Source organism: Pelophylax lessonae (assembly GCF_965119305.1).
Source record: "Pelophylax lessonae genome assembly, chromosome: 4".
Classification (NCBI taxonomy): domain Eukaryota; kingdom Metazoa; phylum Chordata; class Amphibia; order Anura; family Ranidae; genus Pelophylax; species Pelophylax lessonae.
The window spans coordinates 578,435,975-578,456,398 of NC_138771.1; the positions used below are offsets into that span (position 1 = coordinate 578,435,975).

At 43.8% G+C, this 20,424-nt stretch overlaps 1 protein-coding gene across 2 annotated transcripts in view; it reads right to left on the bottom strand.

The window, feature by feature from the left end:
* LOC309554296 (hepatic lectin-like) overlaps positions 1-20,424 on the bottom strand; it is a 120,193-nt gene that overhangs the window by 89,863 nt on the left and 9,906 nt on the right. For both annotated transcript variants that reach the window (XM_082255949.1, XM_082255950.1), the window contains exons 3-4: positions 18,465-18,566; positions 13,902-13,937 (exon numbers count right to left, since the gene is read on the bottom strand). In XM_082255949.1, the coding sequence (XP_082112075.1) occupies positions 13,902-13,937; positions 18,465-18,566 (138 nt within the window). The remainder of the gene's footprint in view (positions 1-13,901; positions 13,938-18,464; positions 18,567-20,424) is intronic.

Here is a 20,424-nt window from a genome sequence, read left to right on the forward strand (position 1 = left end):
TCCTTTATGACCATCTATTCACTGCGCCCAGATTGGGCAAAGCTTTGTCGAATCAGGGTTTAGAATGCACTGTGCAGTGCGTTTGTCTGGGCAAACAACCTGCCAAACGCCCTGAAAATTCGGGTGTCTGCGAAACAAGCAAACAGGTGATGTTCGGGCCAAGCTTTTGCCCAACTCTATATAAGAGTAAGTGTACATTATGCCATCACAGCAGTACTGTGAAACAGTTTAAACAGTTTAAACAGTTGTAGTCGACATAGGTATGAGAACGCGAGACAAAAATCGTAGTGAAAAGAGTAATGTTGACAATTGCGGGGATATAAATTGTGTATATGGGTTTGTATGGTTGGGGGTTTTTTTTTGTTTTTTATTGGTCAAGCCAGATGGTGTCTTTTTTCAACCTGACTAACTATGTAATTATTTATGGTAAAAACAAGAAGATTTAAGTGTGTGTGTGGGGGGGACTAGAGGGAGAAATGGTAGGGGGAGAGGAGATGTAAAAAGGGTGGGTAATGGAGGATTGGTGGAAAAGTGGATATGTTGGTATGACACACAAATTAATACTGGTGTAAAGATATGGTAATACAATAATGAAGATTACAAAGTACAAGGCTGTCACTAAGTTCAAGTAGTTAGAATGTTGAGGTATAGATTGTTGATTAATGCAACAATATTGATCTGACGTGACTCTTGCGGTGTAGTAACCTATATGAAGGGAAGAATGAGATTCCCGGTGTAAAGATAGTTGGAGGCGTATAGCAGAGCACCATTGTTGTGGAGTGGTCGAGAACTTTAGCACACACTACCATCTATTCATCGAGGCAGACATTTGTGGAAGTGAAGGACAAGTAAATAGTGCATAAAGAGATGACAGCTCTAGGCCTTGGTTAGATGGGGTGTTGAGACTGAGAGGTAATAGGATGTCTTTAGGTAAGGTGGATTCTGAGAGGGGTGGTAAGCGCTGACGTACTTGGAGGTACTTGAAGAATGTTGAGGATTTTAGAGAGTACCTAAAGCATAGCTCCTGGAAGGAGTGTAAGCTGTTGGAGGAATAAAGTTGTGTCAGCGAGTAAATTCCAGCCTGTTCCCAGTCTAGCAGTGTAATATCAGGTATAAGAGGGTCTAAAGAGCGTAGCGGAAGAAGGTGGAGCACTCGTCTGGATAGTCCTTGGAGAGATCTAGGACTGAGCTCCACACTCTAGAGGCTGTTTTGATCCAGGATCCAGGAAGGTTGACGTAGGTTTCTTTTGGACCCAGTTGGCACTTAGCATTACTTTTGCGTCAGCCGGCAAAGCTGCATGGTCGATTTGAGCCCAAGACACTTGAAAGGTAGGGTTCCACCATGTCCTAAGCTGTAATAAGACCTTTGCTTTATAGAAGGATGTTATGTTGGGGGTCCGTATCCCCGTATATTTAGTGGGTAAATGCATCACAGAAGCCTTTTAGAGTTCCAGATGAAGTTCTGTATGATGCTTTGTAGTCGCTTGAGCTGCTTTGAGGAGGAGGGAAGAGGAAGTGATGCAAAGAGATATAAAATATGTGGGAGAAGGAACATTTTAGTTAACGAGATATGCCCTGCCCATGAGGCTAAAAAACATTGTTTTATTAAGGTGTCAGAAAGTTTTGTGAAATTTAGAGGTAGTGTCCTAGAACATGAGTTGAATACCTAGGTATGATATGCTTTTAAGAGGGTCCCATGAGAAAGGAGCGATAAACGTGATTTAATGTTTGAGATGCAGTTCAAGCCCTATGGATAACATGTGGGGTTTTGAGTGGTTCAATTTATATAAGGAGATTGAGCCAAAATTATTTAATAAGGCGCATAGAGGCGGCAGGGATTGTAACTGGTTAGTAAGAAAAATAAGAATGTGGTATCTATAGTTAGCCCTATGATCAAAGGATGAGATCGAATATGTTTCGGCAAGTGGTTCCAATACTAGTGAGAAGATTATAGGAAAAAGTGGGCAGCCTTGCCTAGTACCATTTGTAATAGGGAAGGAGGATTATAGAAATCCCAAGGTCCAGACTTTGGCAGATGGAATAGGTGGATATGGCAAATGGAAAAAGGTGGATATGGCTGATCGTATGAGGCCAGAGAAGCCAAATTTGGTGAGAGCTGCCTGCATATATGACCAATGGACTCGATTTCTCCGTATCCAGTAAAATCAGAAGTGATGGAGTCTTGTGATTAGTGTTGAGCGAACACGGACTGTATTATTCGTGTTCGTACCGAATAATTGGATTTTTTTTACCCGAACACGGACACGGACACTTTACTGTATGTTCGGGTAAAAATCCGTGTTCGGTCGTTTTATTTCCGGGTTTTGCATGCTTTGGCGCTCTTTTCATGGTGGGCTTTCAACAGCCAATCAACAATCGTTTAACTGGTGTGCCTTAAGCCATCCCAGCCATGCCTGCAAATGTCTTAGTAGCTGTGATTGGCCGTCTGAAGCATGTGACCAAGTCTTTATAAGTTCGAGGCAGCCGCCGCAGCAGCGTCATTCTGCTGCTTAGCTAAGGGACAGAGCACACATCAATGTGCTGGCTGCTGATTAGGGAAAGATAGGCAGGAAAAAACCATTTGTGTCCGGATAGAATTGAGGGACAGGTCGGAGTGTTTAGGCAGGGCGAGTTGTAGGCATTTTAGGGATAGAGTCTGCTGAATTATAGGGTCAGTGTCTTCTACAAACTACAATCGATATTGCTGTGTGGGGGGTGGGGTGAATCTGCACTCAATCCTGATCTACGATCTCTTCTCAATCCTGTTAGGGACAGAGTCTGCTGAATTTTAGGGAAACTGTGTTCTACAAACTACAATCGATATTGCTGTGTGGTGTGGGATTGGAGATAGGCAGGTGTCAGTGATCCACATCCATTTTTCTGTGTGTGAGCTGCAGTGAACACAATCTTTTTGGGCTGCAGTGAACACAATCTTTTTGGGCTGCAGTGAACACAATCTTTTTGGGCTGCAGTGAACACAATCTTTTTGGGCTGCAGTGAACACAATCTTTTTGGGGTGCAGTGAACAAAATCTTTTTGGGGTGCAGTGAACACAATCCTTTTTGGTGTGCAGTGAACACAATCTTTGTGGGGTGCAGTGAACAAAATCCTTTGTGGGGTGCAGTGAACACAATCCTTTTTGGGGTGCAGTGAACAACATCCTTTTTGGGGTGCAGTGAACACAATCTTTTTGGGGTGCAGTGAACAAAATCCTTTGTGGGGTGCAGTGAACACAATCTTTTTGGGGTGCAGTGAACACAATCTTTTTGGGGTGGAGTGAACAACATCCTTTTTGGGGTGCAGTGAACAAAATCCTTTTTGGGGTGCAGTGAACAAAATCATTTTTGGGGTGCAGTGAACACAATCTTTTTGGGGTGCAGTGAACACAATCTTTGTGGGGTGCAGTGAACACAATCTTTTTGGGGTGGAGTGAACAACATCCTTTTTGGGGTGCAGTGAACAACATCCTTTTTGGGGTGCAGTGAACACAATCTTTTTGGGGTGCAGTGAACACAATCTTTGTGGGGTACAGTGAACAGAATCTTTGTGGGGTGCAGTGAACACAATCTTTGGGGGGTACAGTGAACACAATCTTTTTGGGGTGCAGTGAACACAATCTTTGTGGGGTGCAGTGAACACAATCTTTTTGGGGTGGAGTGAACAAAATCATTCTGGGGTGCAGTGAACAACATCCTTTTTGGGGTGCAGTGATCAAAATCCTTTTTGGGGTGCAGTGAACACAATCTTTTTGGGGTGCAGTGAACAAAATCCTTTGTGGGGTGCAGTGAACAGAATCTTTGTGGGGTGCAGTGAACACAATCTTTGGGGGGGTACAGTGAACACAATCTTTTTGGGGTGCAGTGAACACAATCTTTGTGGGGTACAGTGAACAGAATCTTTGTGGGGTGCAGTGAACACAATCTTTGGGGGGTACAGTGAACACAATCTTTTTGGGGTGCAGTGAACACAATCTTTGGGGGGTACAGTGAACACAATCTTTTTGGGGTGCAGTGAACACAATCTTTGGGGGGTACAGTGAACACAATCTTTTTGGGGTGCAGTGAACACAATCTTTGTGGGGTGCAGTGAACACAATCTTTGGGGGGGTACAGTGAACACAATCTTTTTGGGGTGCAGTGAACAACATCCTTTTAGGGTGCAGTGAACACAATCTTTGTGGGGTGCAGTGAACAACATCCTTTTAGGGTGCAGTGAACACAATCTTTGTGGGGTACAGTGAACAGAATCTTTGTGGGGTGCAGTGAACACAATCTTTGGGGGGTACAGTGAACACAATCATTGTGGGGTGCAGTGAACTCAATCTTTGTGGGGTACAGTGAACACAATCTCATACTTCTGAAGATTTGAGGGTGCTGCCTGTTCCATACTCCCCCTACTCCTCATCTAGCCTTTTAGGGGTACAAACAATAGTAATTGGGGCCTAGTGTGGTTGTGTACGTGTGATATACATACACTTTTTTTGGATCATATTTTCTATTCCGCTATTTAATCAAAAACCTTTGGGGATCAGTTAAATTGGGGGATAGTCTGTGTTGGTACGTGTGAGAGAGATCCACCTTTCCAAGTTGTTGGGGTTCATCTCATACTTCTGAAGGTTTGAGGGTGCTGCCTGTTCCATACCCCCCCTACTCCTCATCTAGCCTTTTAGGGGTACAAACAATAGTAATTGGGGCCTAGTGTGGTTGTGTACGTGTGATATACATACACTTTTTTTGGATCATATTTTCTATTCCGCTATTTAATCAAAAACCTTTGGGGATCAGTTAAATTGGGGGATAGTCTGTGTTGGTACGTGTGAGAGAGATCCACCTTTCCAAGTTGTTGGGGTTCATCTCATACTTCTGAAGGTTTGAGGGTGCTGCCTGTTCCATACCCCCCCTACTCCTCATCTAGCCTTTTAGGGGTACAAACAATAGTAATTGGGGCCTAGTGTGGTTGTGTACGTGTGATATACATACACTTTTTTTGGATCATATTTTCTATTCCGCTATTTAATCAAAAACCTTTGGGGATCAGTTAAATTGGGGGATAGTCTGTGTTGGTACGTGTGAGAGAGATCCACCTTTCCAAGTTGTTGGGGTTCATCTCATACTTCTGAAGGTTTGAGGGTGCTGCCTGTTCCATACCCCCCCTACTCCTCATCTAGCCTTTTAGGGGTACAAACAATAGTAATTGGGGCCTAGTGTGGTTGTGTACGTGTGATATACATACACTTTTTTTGGATCATATTTTCTATTCCGCTATTTAATCAAAAACCTTTGGGGATCAGTTAAATTGGGGGATAGTCTGTGTTGGTACGTGTGAGAGAGATCCACCTTTCCAAGTTGTTGGGGTTCATCTCATACTTCTGAAGGTTTGAGGGTGCTGCCTGTTCCATACTCCCCCTACTCCTCATCTAGCCTTTTAGGGGTACAAACAATAGTAATTGGGGCCCAGTGTGGTTGTGTACGTGTGATATACATACACTTTTTTTGGATCATATTTTCTATTCCGCTATTTAATCAAAAACCTTTGGGGATCAGTTAAATTGGGGGATAGTCTGTGTTGGTACGTGTGAGAGAGATCCACCTTTCCAAGTTGTTGGGGTTCATCTCATACTTCTGAAGGTTTGAGGGTGCTGCCTGTTCCATACCCCCCCTACTCCTAGCCTTTTAGGGGTACAAACAATAGTAATTGGGGCCTAGTGTGGTTGTGTACATGTGATATACATACACTTTTTTTGGATCATATTTTCTATTCCGCTATTTAATCAAAAACCTTTGGGGATCAGTTAAATTGGGGGATAGTCTGTGTTGGTACGTGTGAGAGAGATCCACCTTTCCAAGTTGTTGGGGTTCATCTCATACTTCTGAAGGTTTGAGGGTGCTGCCTGTTCCATACCCCCCCTACTCCTCATCTAGCCTTTTAGGGGTACAAACAATAGTAATTGGGGCCTAGTGTGGTTGTGTACGTGTGATATACATACACTTTTTTTGGATCATATTTTCTATTCCGCTATTTAATCAAAAACCTTTGGGGATCAGTTAAATTGGGGGATAGTCTGTGTTGGTACGTGTGAGAGAGATCCACCTTTCCAAGTTGTTGGGGTTCATCTCATACTTCTGAAGGTTTGAGGGTGCTGCCTGTTCCATACTCCCCCTACTCCTCATCTAGCCTTTTAGGGGTACAAACAATAGTAATTGGGGCCCAGTGTGGTTGTGTACGTGTGATATACATACACTTTTTTTGGATCATATTTTCTATTCCGCTATTTAATTTAACTGGGCCTCCATGCGAGACCTGTGTGCCTTGTTGCGCTGTTTTGAGTACTCCACCAACATGGCCAGTGGCAATGACGCCGTTCTCAGCTTAACTATCCCACTTCTATGCCTCCTTGAAAAAACAATTCGGGCGATGATGGAAGAGGATGTGGCACAGGATGAGGAGGAGGAGGAGGATGAAGAGGTAACATTTCCAAGGCTTTCAGGGCAGTCATTCGCAAGGGGCTCCGAGGGTGGGTTCCTGCACACGCAAACGCCAGGGACGCAATTGTCCAGCAGGGGCACAGTTCTGGAGGATGAGGAGGATGAGGAGGAGGAGGAGCTGGAGGAGGAGATGGAACCATGTTCACAGCAGGGTGGCACCCAGGCCAGCTCATGGCCATCACTGGTGCGTGGCTGGGGGGATACAGAGGACACGGACGATACACCTCCCACAGAGGACAGCCTTTCGTTGCCTCTGGGCAGCCTGGCACACATGAGCGATTACATGCTGCAGTGTCTCCACAACGACCGCCGAGTTGCCCACATTCTAACTTGTGCTGATTACTGGGTGGCCACGCTGCTGGATCCCCGTTACAAGGACAACGTACCGTCCTTAATTCACTCACTGGAGCGCGATCGCAAGATGCGCGAGTACAAGCGCACGCTGGTAGACGCCATGCTGCTGGCATTCCCATCTGACAGCGGGGCCACAGTGGAAGCACAAGGCAGAGGAGGAGGAGGAGGAGGTCGCCAACGCAACCAGGGCACCGCCAGCACCTCAGAAGGCAGGGTTAGCATGGCCGAAATGTGGAAAAGCTTTGTCAGCACGCCACAACAAACAGCAGCACCAGCAGCTCAGATGGAACGTCTTAGCAGGAGGCAGCATTTTACCAACATGGTGGAGCAGTATGTGTGCACACGCCTACATGTAGTGAATGACGGGTCTGCCCCCTTCAACTTCTGGGTCTCCAAATTGGGCACATGGCCTGAGCTTGCCCTTTACGCCTTGGAGGTGCTGGCGTGCCCTGCAGCCAGTGTATTATCTGAACGGGTATTTAGCACGGCTGGGGGCGTTATAACAGACAAGCGCAGCCGCCTGTCCAGAGACAATGTGGACAAGCTCACGTTCATTAAAATGAACCAGGCATGGATCCCACGGGACTTTTCCGTACCTTATGCAGAATAGCAATGGATACCGACCTTACCCACCCATTGTTCCATTTTTGCTCTTTCTCACTCTTTTGGGGTGTACCCTCATTTAAAATTTTTGAAAAGAAGCAGTGTTGGCTACCTCGTCCTCCTCCTCAGGGCCAGATTAATGTAGGGGCTATTGGAGCTGCAGCTCCAGGCCCCTACCTTTTATATAGGCCCCGGGTTGGCCATATTCACTGTTACCGCTCTTCTGTCACTTGTAAACACAGAAGTCTGGCTTCTATGCTCGCTTCCCCAGGCAGCACCCTCAGAACCTCCCCACACAGCGTGAAGGCCGGACAAGGAGGGACAGTTGGCGATGCATGGATGTGTTTATGGGCTTCAGAGACAGCATCCCATGTTGAATTAGGCATGCATGGCTGCACCCTTCCTCCTCTGGGTGCATGGCAAGGCACGGCCCTTAAGGCCCTTCAAAATCCTCAGCACCAAGCCCATGATGCTGTTAATCCGGCCCTGGTCCTCCTCCACCGCCGCTTCCACCTACACCGCCCATAGGTGTGCGCAGCCTATTGCATTAAGGTGTGCACCCCAAAGTTGAAATACACATGCATGTGTTTGCCAGCAGGGAGAGTAATGTATCGGGGCCATGTACCTGTAGGCAAGGAGAAATAGAGCAGAGCAGGTCCCAGGGAGATCTTTCCCATCTCCTCACTGGCAATGCTATGTGCCCTAGGTGATTAGGGTGTGCCCAGGCACACCCAGCACACCCTGTGCGCACGCCTATGTCACCGCCACATCCACCACCACCTCAACCTCCCTCCTACTCCATATGGGCCTCGTCCTTCAGAGATGAAGAAGAACATTGTTTTATTTTTCTGTTTTTTTTTGTTGTTTTAAGTTATTTCCCTATCCACATTTGTTTGCAGAGCACTTGCCATGCTCTTAATTACGTTTTGCTGCCATTTGCAGCACTCTAGCCCTTTCCTTTGGTGTTTTAGAGCCATTTTAGTGCCTTAAAGTTCGGGTCCCCATTGACTTCAATGGGGTTCGGTGTCCGGGAAAAGTTCGGTAAAAGTCCGGGACACGGACCCGGACTTTTTTTTAAAGTTCGGCCGAACCCGTCGAACACGGACATCTAGGTGTCCGCTCAACCCTACTTGTGATGTTAAGCCCATTGAATTAGGTTGGCAAAGCACCTAGTGCCATCAGATATTTGATGACCGTATACCAAGCCAACTTGATCCAGGTGGATCAACAAGGGGGCCAGTTTAGGTAGACAATTGGCAATAAGTTTGGCATATAGCTTCGTGTCTGTATATAGGTTGGGCAGAAGTTAGAGGGGGAGTCTGTGGATTTACCTGGTTTGAGGATAGTGATTATGATGGATTCTAAGAATTCTGTGGGGCAGGCACCTTGGTCCACAATAATGGTTAGGGGAGTTATTAAGCAGTGGGTTAGAAGGTGCATGAAGTTTCATAATATTAATTTGAGAAGCCGTCTGGACCTGGGGATTTATGGAGTGGGAGCTGGGTAATAGTTTTGCTGGATTTCTCTTCTGTAATTTGAGCCGAGAGATCCCGAAGTTGTTCAAAGTTTAAAGTGGGAAACGTATTGCGTTTAGGAAGGATTGAATATCAATAGGGTTTGTAGGAGAGAAAGAGTTTTTCAAATTGTATAGGGTGGAATAGTAGTTACAAAATTGTTCCGAAATTTCCGAAGGATTGATAATTTTTCGCCCAGATTGATCTATAGGGAAGGAGATTTTAGACACCGCTGCGCATTTTTTATATTGTTTGGCTAAAAAGGCTCCGGGTTTGTTGCCTAAGGCATATGAATTTAATAGAGTCTCTTGATGTAAATGTCATATCCCTTATGCATAAGGGTACTAAGCTGGTTGTGAAGGAAGAAGATCTCTCCGATGAGGCGGGTGTCATATTGGGCTTTATTGCGAGTTTCTAATAGTTTGATTTGGGCAATTATGTTGGTTACCTGCCGCATGATTCGTTTCTTATCAGGGGGCTGAAATTTTAATAAGGATACCCCTAATAAAGGCTTTGTGGGCGTTCCAGAGTATGGTTGAATTGATGACTGATTCTGCATTAATTTGTAAAAAGAAGGTGATCTCTTTTTATTATTTGTTGTTTACTGGTTTGATTGGTAGCAGGCGAGCCAGATGTATTGCCAAGGAGTACTTCCATAGAAATGGGGTCACGGTCTGACGAAGTGATTACCCCCGATAGTGGATGAGGTGATTTTTTGAAGAGTATATTTATCTACAAGAAAGTAGTCTATTCTGGAGTAAACCTTATGAGCAGAAGAGTATCAGGTAAAGTCTCTTCCGTTCTCGTGAGTGCAGTGCCAAACGTCATATAGGTCTTCAGTAGTGATAAAGGAATTCAGGAGGTGGGATTATGCGTTTTTGTCACAGTTTCTGTAACAGTAAAGATGTAGTGAAGTAATTATTCGATATACCTTGGAGTAACCGTTGGTATATCATATTTATAAGTATACATACATTTTTTGTGTTCAATCCATGTATAGATAAATTGCCTTCCTTAAGCAGCGAGAACCTTATGGTGTGTCCAATGATGATGTATGTCTGAGTGTTTAAATCAGAGATAAGGTAAGTATATATTGAAAGACCGATAATGGTATTATCATGTATTTCAAAAGACTTACAGTGTTGCTAATTCAGCTGGGATGGAGCAGCCGGGGTGGCTCAACAATAGATGGATGGCTGGATAACTTTTTGCATTCCCTCAGCATGTAAGGCGTGTAAGTGGGGGAGGGTATCCTGTCCTTCTGTTAGCAGGGAGATATATGACAAGGTCTGGGTTTTTTCATATATGTAGATGTTATCTCAGAGCAGGCAAAAAATTGTATAAAAAACTAGAAGTAATAAGTGAACTTACATTTAAGATTGGGCAGCAGCGCTTCAGTCCTTCCTCTTCCCTCTCTGTGAGGGAACTGAGGTTAGACCGTGGATAGCTGGATATCTTTTTGCACCCCTCAGCCTGTAAGGCGTGTAAGCGGGGGGAGGCTATCCTGTCCTTCTGTTAGCAGGGAGATATATTGACAAGGTCTTGGTTTTCTATATATATGTATGCAGTCACAGAACTGTCAAAAGATTGTATATCAATCCAAAAGTAGTAGGGGAACTTACATTTGAGATTGGGCAGAAGCGCTTCGGTCCTTCCTCTTCCCTCTCTGCGAGGGAACTGAGGTTAGACGGTGGTTCCCTGGCCTTTTATGCCGGTTCGTGCATGCACATAGAAGCGCCGCACGTACCAGCATGTGACGTCCGTCACGCGACACCAGCTCTTCTGTGCATGCGCCTACTAGCGGCGTGTGCATCCGAGTCTGCCATCGGGACATTGTGGCCGCCAACACGGAGGGGGAGGAGTACATGTCCCCAGTCTATAACCTAGCACAACGAAATATGAACTTTATGTAAATATCTTCTCTCTTTTCCAAAATAAATATTCTATGATTTACACTTGATATCTTCAATCACTTGCCATAAAAGTCCCACCCCCTGTGGCCTGAGGTACCAACAAATATACACGAGGGGCATATATGTAAACTATGGTTAGTGGGGAATTATTTATGGATGCTGAGAGTATTGAAAAGTGGCTGTTTGGATCAGAGACTGCAGTGTGAAGTTGAAAGTCCTTTATGGCTATCGTGACACTGCGTTTTTTGGAGTTTTTACTGGCTAAAAAGTTATGGGGGAATTTTTGGTGAGTACATTGTGGGGGTTTTAGAAGTAGTGGGCTTCTTGGACACATAGGACATCACATTTGAATGATAAGGCTTCTTTCCATAAAAAAGATCTTTTATAGGGGCTATTTAGCCCTTTGGCGTTTAGTGAACCAATTTTATTAGACATAGGGGTGAATGTAGGGAGCTAATGCGAATGTGGCTGCGTGTTATAGGCAGCGAGAAAGACCATACTTGTTGCAGGGAAAAGCACAAGTATATTACAAACAATCTGACATTAATCTTACATTGGCGAATATGATATACTGGTAGTATATCCACCGCGCCAATGGATCTAACTTATACTAAAAGAATGGGAAGCAGCTGCTATAGTAAAGTGCTAGTGGGGTGAGTGTGAAGTAACCTTAATGGGAAAAGTTACCTATAGCGCTTGCTCAATAATAAAGTGCATGAATATGTAATGTAAACAATACTAATATGCTTCAAAATAAATAAATAATTGTGCTTGAAGTAAGTGCAGAAGTGTTGGTGTAAAATCAGTGTAAACAAATTAAGATCAATTCCTATAGCATACATAAACAAAACATAATACCAATTCAAAAAATTGCACGTTGTAAATAGATCAAAATGTCAAGTTCATATGTAGTGTATGAGATATATGGTAATCTGATAAATGTTCCACACAGTTCATTTAGACGTGACTTCTTGTGAAAAATGTTCAAAAGAAATATGTATCTTTGTGCAGTGCGGGAGATAAAGTTCGGGTGCTCAGTGCCAGGCTTCCCAATCAGATATTGGTGTCACTTTGGTTTCCACCGTGGCTAGTAGTTAAAAAGTTCACTCACCGGAACAATTGGGTCTTATTTGCCTTATGGCATTAAGACCACATAGGCTTAATTGGCCCCCAGGTCCGGGATGGGTCCCCGCTTACTCCAATAGTAGCTATCGCTCCTCCGCTGCCCTTATCCAGCCGGGTATGTTAAAAGAAGGGACAGCTCCAGATAGTGCAGTATTGTTTTAAAAGATTTTATTGCACATAAATCCAAAAAATATATTGCACGATCAAAAGACAAGTAAAACCGAGTAAAAGCGCCATCACATATGAAGCTGTGGAGTGGAGAGCGGTAACCTCCTGGTTTGCGCTCCACCCAGCTCCTGTGACGTCACGACGTGCGTTCCAACTTACGTGTTTCGTCATTGGTTGGCGTCTTCAGAGGTGGAGCCACACGCATCACGGAGCCCTTTATACTAAAGTCGCCGCCCTTCACCCCGCCCTGGATGTCTAAGCCGGCTGAGAGGCTGAGCTGGCTGTCAGTCCAACATCTGTGACGTCAGCAGAGAGTGAATCCATAGGAGATGTACAGCCAAACAAGCTTTGGCTTTACATTTCTTCCTTACCGGAGCGTTATGGCTGAGAGAGGCGAAGGGAGAGGTTGCTGCTTTTTTGTTTCTGCCCTCGCTGCCTGTGCTGGGAGGGCTGGGGCAGTCCATGGAGTTTGGATGTCCTGTGTCAGGTTCCTGAGGCTGTGAGGCGGCCAGCCACCACTCTGTGTCTCGAGCCGGTGCCATCTTGAGCTCCAGAAGGCTGGGAGCTGCAGAAGAACTCTGTCAATCAGCAGGGCCCCTTAGCTTTCCCCTTCTTCCACGACATACCCAGAGGTGTGCAGGTGTCGCAAGTGAGTCAGTCAGTGTATCGGCGGCCAGCGATGCTGCAGGTTGCTTCTTTCCCCTCTGCTTTGGCAGAGAGCGTAGATCAGATATGTAGATAGATCGCGGCCAGGTGTCTCCCCCGCAAATCAATTTTTAAGTCCCTCAGCCAACTCTATATCTAGAACAGCTGGTTTATAGCACAGATACTTTATGCTTGTTGGTCTCATAAAAATCTAGGGGAATTTTTCCAACAAGTAGATTAGTGCAGAGCAATTGGCATACATGTTTCTGCAAGCAGGGACCTTAAAGATAGAGATCTTTGGACTGGGAGAACCAGGGTACTTTGGGACATTTCTTTCATGGAGCCAGTTGATACTGCTGCCTCGGGCTGCACTCATAGAAGGAATGTGGGGTGCGGCACTGAGCCTGGAGTTCCCACAAGGACACAGTCTCAGAACAGTTCAGTATGGCCAGACCTGGCAAAACCACAGGCTCAGCATTACTGAGCTCCCTGCCCAGCCAATCCGCCTGTCAAATAGGCAGAAATGACCAAGGCTCCTCAATGATGTTAAGCATGTTTAAAGTTTCGTCTGCTGCCAGCCTCTGCATCTGTCACACAACAGTCTTATTTTCAGTGAACTGGGCCTGCATCTTTAACAGGCTCAGTGTTAATGAGCTGACTGAGCACGCTCACACACAGGTAGATTTATCTCTGTCCAAAGCGGCCATTTTTGCTACATGTGGGGCAGAAAAAATGTCCACTTAAGGGGCAGCTTCCACCCCCAGCATGCTGTGGGGGGGTATGTTTAGTTTACTTATACCTTCCTATTTCTAGTCTAGAGATCTTTTCTTATTTGACTTGCCCTATAAAGCTCATCATGCAGTATTTTAGTAGGGTGTATGAATGAGAGTCAGTTAGAGGAAGCTTTGAAATATCACAGAAGAGTAACAGAAATATCCAACTAACGGCTGACATTTTTATAGACTCCATCAGAAAAAAATCCAGATCAAAGATAGAAAACATCAATAATACTGTATGTAAACTGCTATAATTACAAGCTTACAAATAATTTTCCTAGGCAAATTCAGAGGTAGAATTATACTTTAGTTTCTTACCACTGATCTGTGACACTTGTTGGTTCAATTTGGAATCTGGGGAGGAAAAGGTCGGAAAATCAGATTGCTTTGTTAATTAAAGCGTATCTAAACCAAAAGATAAAAAATTGATAGTATTGCAGTTGACTGGTCTTTGGATGTGGTGGCTGTATTCGTTTTCTTTTTTTCCCCACACTTCCATTCCCTTTATTTTAACCTGGTAACTCTGCCATTACAAAGAGACAAAATTTTTCCAGCACACTTACCAGCTAGGCTACAAAAAAACAAACAAATTGTCCCTGTCTAACAATTCATGTTAAAACAGAGGGTTTAGTTACAAACATTTGCAAATATATGATATGATAGATGATAAGGGACCACATCCAAGAGTTTGCTAAAGAGAACAACATCATCAGCAGAAATCAGCACAGGTTTACTAAAGGGCGCTCTTGTCAAACCAATCTGTTAACATTCTACGAGGAGGTGAGCTGTGAGCTAGATAGAGGGAGACCTGTGGATGTGGTGTATCTGGATTTGCTAAGGCATTTGATACAGCTCCCCACAAAAACTTAATATATAAAATAAGGTCTGCAGACATAAGGTCTGCTCTTGGATATGGAACTGGTTAAAGGGGTGTGTCCAAAGGGTGGCAATAAATAACGCATACTCAGACTGGTCTGGGGTGGAAAGTGGGGTCCCCCAAGGCTCAGTCCTGGGACCAATCTTGTTAAATTTATTCATATGTAGCATATAGAGGATGGGATCAGTAGCTCAATTTCATTTTTTGCAGATGACACAAAATTAAGCAGGGCAATACCTTCACATAGTGAGGCAGGAATCTTACAGAATGACCTGAACAAAATCGCAGAGTGGGCAACTACATGGCAAATGAGGTTTAATGTGGAGAAGTGTAAAATATTGCATTTGGGGACAAAAAACATAAAAGCACAATACACTTTAGGGGGGAAACCTCTGGGGGAATCAAAATTGGAGAAAGATCTGGGGGTCTTAGCAGAAGATAGACTTAACACTAGCATGCAATGTCAATCTCCAGCTACCAAAGCCGGCAGAATATTAGCATGCATAAATAAGGGGATGTTTTCCAGAGATAAAACTATAATCCTACCACTTTATAAAACACTGGTCCAACCGCATTTGGAGTATTCTGTCCAGTTCTGGTCGCCAGTCCTCAGGAGGGATGTGTTGGAGCTGTAAAGAGTCCAGAGAAGGGCAACTAAACTGATTAGGGGATTGGAGGACTTTAATTATGAAGAGCACTTACAAGCGCTTGATTTATTCTCCCTGGAGAGGAGACGCCTGAGAGGGGACATGATAGCAATTTATAAATACCTTAAACGGTGATATCAACATAGAAAAAAAAATGATTCAGTCGTAAGGAATGCATGAGGACACGAGGCCATACAATGCGAATAGAGGAGAAGCGTTTTAACCTCAGGCTACACAGAGGGTTCTTTACAGTAAGGGCTACTAGACTGTGGAATTCTCTACCACAAATGGTAGTTACTGCGGGGAGTATGGCTACTTTTAAAAGACAAAAAAGAAAAAAAGAAAAAAAGGGGGCGCACCGACCTAGTGCATTACCATAAAACCATTTATTAAAATATTAAAAGGTGTACAAAGTACTCACAAAACTAGTGTGATACAACACACATCGAAAATAGCATAAACAGTCTCCAAGGTAGCCAGGTCCCAATTATGACGAATGGGCATGCAGATGGTCGCATGGGGCTGCTATGGCTAGGCTGACGCGTTTCAGGGGCGAGCCCCCTTCCTCAGAGCCAGATGAAATGCCGCTGCATATGAGCGGCATTTCATCTGGCTCTGAGGAAGGGGGCTCGCCCCTGAAACGCGTCAGCCTAGCCATAGCAGCCCCATGCGACCATCTGCATGCCCATTCGTCATAATTGGGACCTGGCTACCTTGGAGACTGTTTATGCTATTTTCGATGTGTGTTGTATCACACTAGTTTTGTGAGTACTTTGTACACCTTTTAATATTTTAATAAATGGTTTTATGGTAATGCACTAGGTCGGTGCGCCCCCTTTTTTTCTTTTTTGTCTTTTCTACCAGTGGTTCTGGATACCCTTGATCCTGAAGGGGGCAGCAAGACCAAACAGCTCTCTCTACATCTGAGTCTGCAGTGCACCTCTTTCTACTCCATCAGACAGCACTTGAGCGCAGGAGGTTTTGTTTTTTCTTGAATATACTTTTAAAAGACTTTTGGATGTACACCTCAAGAATCAAAACATTCAGGGGTATGGGAGGTGATTACGGCCTTACACACCTACACAGGTTGAACTGGATGGACTATTGTCTTTATTCAACCTCACCTACTATGTAACATTTGCAAATATATGTGGAAGTCGCAATGCCTACGTCAAGGCTCCCCTGTATACTGCGTTTCTAACTCTATATTTTTGAGAGTCTCCATGTTAAAGAATAGATAGCAGTGGATAAATTAGAGCAGGTTTGCCTGGAGGGAGCCCACTCTTCCTTAAAGGCAGAGGGACCCATTGGACCCAGAGCACAATTATTATTATTATTATTATTATTATTATTATTATACAGGATTTATATAGCACCAACAGTTTGTGCAGTGCTTTATAACATGAGGGCAGACAGTACCACTGCGATACAATTCAATACAGAAGGAGTCAGAGAGCCCTGCTCGTTATGGAGGGGCAAGTGATACAAAAGGTAATAACTGTGGTGGGTGTGCTGATGGAGAAAAAAAAGTAAAGTTGTTAGGTGGGGGCAGGATAAGCTTCTCTGAAGAGAAGGGTTTTCAGGGATCCTCCAAAGCAAACAGAGTAGGAGATAGTCAGACAGATTGGAGAAGAGAGTTCCATAGGATGGGAAAGGCTAAGAAAAAGCCCTGGGCCGAGCATGGGAGGAGGTGACGAGGGAGCTAGAGAGCAAGAGGTCTTGGTAGGATAGAAAAGAACAAGTAGGTTGGCTTTTTTAGACTAGGTTAGTGATGTAGCTGGGGGCAGAGTTGTGGATGGCTTTGCAAGTTGTTTTTAGTATTTTAAATTTAATTTGTTGTTTGATTGGAAAACAGTGGAGTGATTGACAGAGAGGAGTAGCAGACACGGAGCGGCTGGTAAGGTGGTGTATGGAGTATGGCAGCAGCATTCATGATGGACTGAAGGGGGGGGGGGGGTCAGCCTATGTAAAAGTAATCCCTTGAGGAGGGAGTTGCAGTAGTCGAGGCGGGAGATGACCAGGGAGTGAACTAGAAGCTTTGTGGTGTCATATCCCTCAGTCCCTTTACTACAGCTCCCGGTGCAGACTACATGGGCATCCCCTCTTTTGTGACGGGTTACCGTCCCATATACAATGGCTATGTAAGTACTACACACAGGGTTCACTTGTTCCCTCTCTGGTTACCCTGTTATCTCCCCCTTTCCCCTAAGTGTGGACCTATCATTTATTCTTACATGTTTCATTTTAGATCTATGATGCATTCGCCCCTGAAGTAGTGATGATGATCACGAAACGCGTAGGGCCTTATGATGCATCTGAATTTGACCATACTTTACTAGTTGCTATCACGATTGCACACTGCTATGCTCTACGATATGCATGTATAAACCGCATTAGATGTCAACTCTGGAATATGTTATGTCTCTGTTATTACCAAATGGGCTTCAATTATGTATCCCTATGATTATATTATGTACTATTTTACCTTGATTGTCTATTGTACTGCTGGATGTTATACATGTGGTGGTGCATATGGATGTTGCAATCGATATATATTTTTTCTTTCTATTTGTTATTATTTAATAAACATATGGTTTTTAACCATGATTAAACTTCCAATGCCATTTTGCCTCAATTAAAGTCCCAATTTTTTCCCCCATGTTTTCACTTTGTGGTGTCTTTGGTTAGGAAGGGACATATTTTGGAGATATTGCGGAGGTTGAGGCAGCAAGAATGACAATGATAGCTGAAGGCTTCCAAAGTGTCCCCACACCAAATTCAGTGATCAAGCTATACAATAAGAGACTCCCTAAACTATAGAGCTAGAACTGAAGTATACAGGGGAGCCTTGATGTAGGCACTGAGGCTTCCACATATATTTGCAAATTTGCGCAACTAAACCCTGTGTTTTAATGTGAATTGCTAGACAGGGTCAGTTTGTTATTTTGTTTTCTTGTCCAAATGTGTGCAGGGAAATTTTAGTCTGTCTGTGATGTGCATTGCCCTTCCATAAGCACCTTACTGTAAAAGTTACTTATAAATTGGGGTGTTTCCCATCTTTTTTGTATAACTTGTTGTTTGTATTTGGCGTGGAGACACATTGGATGCCTCCGGCTGCCATTGCCCAGTGTGTCCCTTGCATTTAACGAGGAGTGGGCTCCCTCCAGTCAAACCTGCCCTTAAATTTTCCACTGCTGTGTATGCTCCAACTTAGCAAAAATGGCAGAAATTAAAAAAAAACAAAAACATTTGTTTTCTATACTTTAATTTTAGATATTAAATACAACAATTGTATATCTACACACAAACTTTGTAAAAAAAAGAAAATGGTGTGTACAACACAATATTGATACTTACATAAAACAAAGGAGAGGCTTATGAAGACCACCAAAACACAGAACTTCAGAAAAAGAAGACCCAACAGGAGAAAAATCACCCGGTTTCTTCTATTCCCGTCAGCTATAATGAAAATACATAAATACAAGTAAAATAGATTCAAGCTATGAAATGTAGAAAGCACTTGACTTTGAAGGGCTCATTCAGACGGATGTATAAGCCCTTTCTCCATGCAGAGTCACTGGCAGATGCGTGTGCATCCACCTCGGGAACTGTGTGCAGGCAGCCCATAGAAGTGGATGCACAGACAGTTGTTGCACGGACACAATCACAAGTCAAATTTTTATATGTGGGGAGGAGCGGGTGCATGGATCTGAACAGACACTGTAAATTTGAATTCACATCACATTCAGATGCATGAGTTACCTTACACAAACACTTCCACTTTACACAAAAAATTTCCCTTTTCAACACAATTTTACTTACAGTGCCTTGCGAAAGTATTCGGCCCCCTTGAACTTTGCGACCTTTTGCCACATTTCAGGCTTCAAACATAAAGATATAAAACTGTAATTTTTTGTGAAGAATCAACAACAAGTGGGACACAATCATGAAGTGGAACGAAATTTATTGGATATTTCAAACTTTTTTAACAAATAAAAAACTGAAAAATTGGGCGTGCAAAATTATTCAGCCCCCTTAAGTTAATACTTTTGTAGCGCCACCTTTTGCTGCGATTACAGCTGTAAGTCCCTTGGGGTATGTCTCTATCAGTTTTGCACATCGAGAGACTGAAATTTTTGCCCATTCCTCCTTGCAAAACAGCTCGAGCTCAGTGAGGTTGGATGGAGAGCGTTTGTGAACAGCAGTTTTCAGTTCTTTCCACAGATTCTCGATTGGATTCAGGTCTGGACTTTGACTTGGCCATTCTAACACCTGGATATGTTTATTTGTGAACCATTCCATTGTATATTTTGCTTTATGTTTTGGATCATTGTCTTGTTGGAAGACAAATCTCCGTCCCAGTCTCAGGTCTTTTGCAGACTCCATCAGGTTTTCTTCCAGAATGGTCCTGTATTTGGCTCCATCCATATTCCCATCAATTTTAACCAACTTCCCTGTCACTGCTGAGGAAAAGCAGGCCCAAACCATGATGCTGCCACCACCATGTTTGACAGTGGGGATGGTGTGTTCAGGGTGATGAGCTGTGTTGCTTTTACGCCAAACATAACGTTTTGCATTGTTCACAAAAAGTTCGATTTTGGTTTCATCTGACCAGAGCACCTTCTTCCACATGTTTGATGTGTCTCCCAGGTGGCTTCTGGCAAACTTTAAACAACACTTTTTTTGGATATCTTTAATAAATGGCTTTCTTCTTGCCACTCTTCCATAAAGGCCAGATTTGTGCAGTATACGACTGATTGTTGTCCTATGGACAGAGTCTCCCACCTCAGCTGTAGATCTCTGCAGTTCATCCAGAGTGATCATGGGCCTCTTGGCTGCATCTCTGATCAGTCTTCTCCTTGTATGAGCTGAAAGTTTAGAGGGACAGCCAGGTCTTCGTAGATTTGCAGTGGTCTGATACTCCTTCCATTTCAATATTATCGCTTGCACAGTGCTCCTTGGGATGTTTAAAGCTTGGGAAATCTTTTTGTATCCAAATCCGGCTTTAAACTTCTCCACAACAGTATCTCGGACCTGCCTAGTGTGTTCCTTGTTCTTCATGATGCTCTCTGCGCTTTAAACGGACCTCTGAGACTATCACAGTGCAGGTGCATTTATACGGAGACTTGATTACACACAGGTGAATTCAATTTATCATCATTAGTCATTTAGGTCAATATTGGATCATTCAGAGATCCTCACTTCTGGAGAGAGTTTGCTGCACTGAAAGTAAAGGGGCTGAATAATTTTGCACGCCGAATTTTTCAGTTTTTTATTTGTTAACAAAGTTTGAAATATCCAATAAATTTCGTTCCAC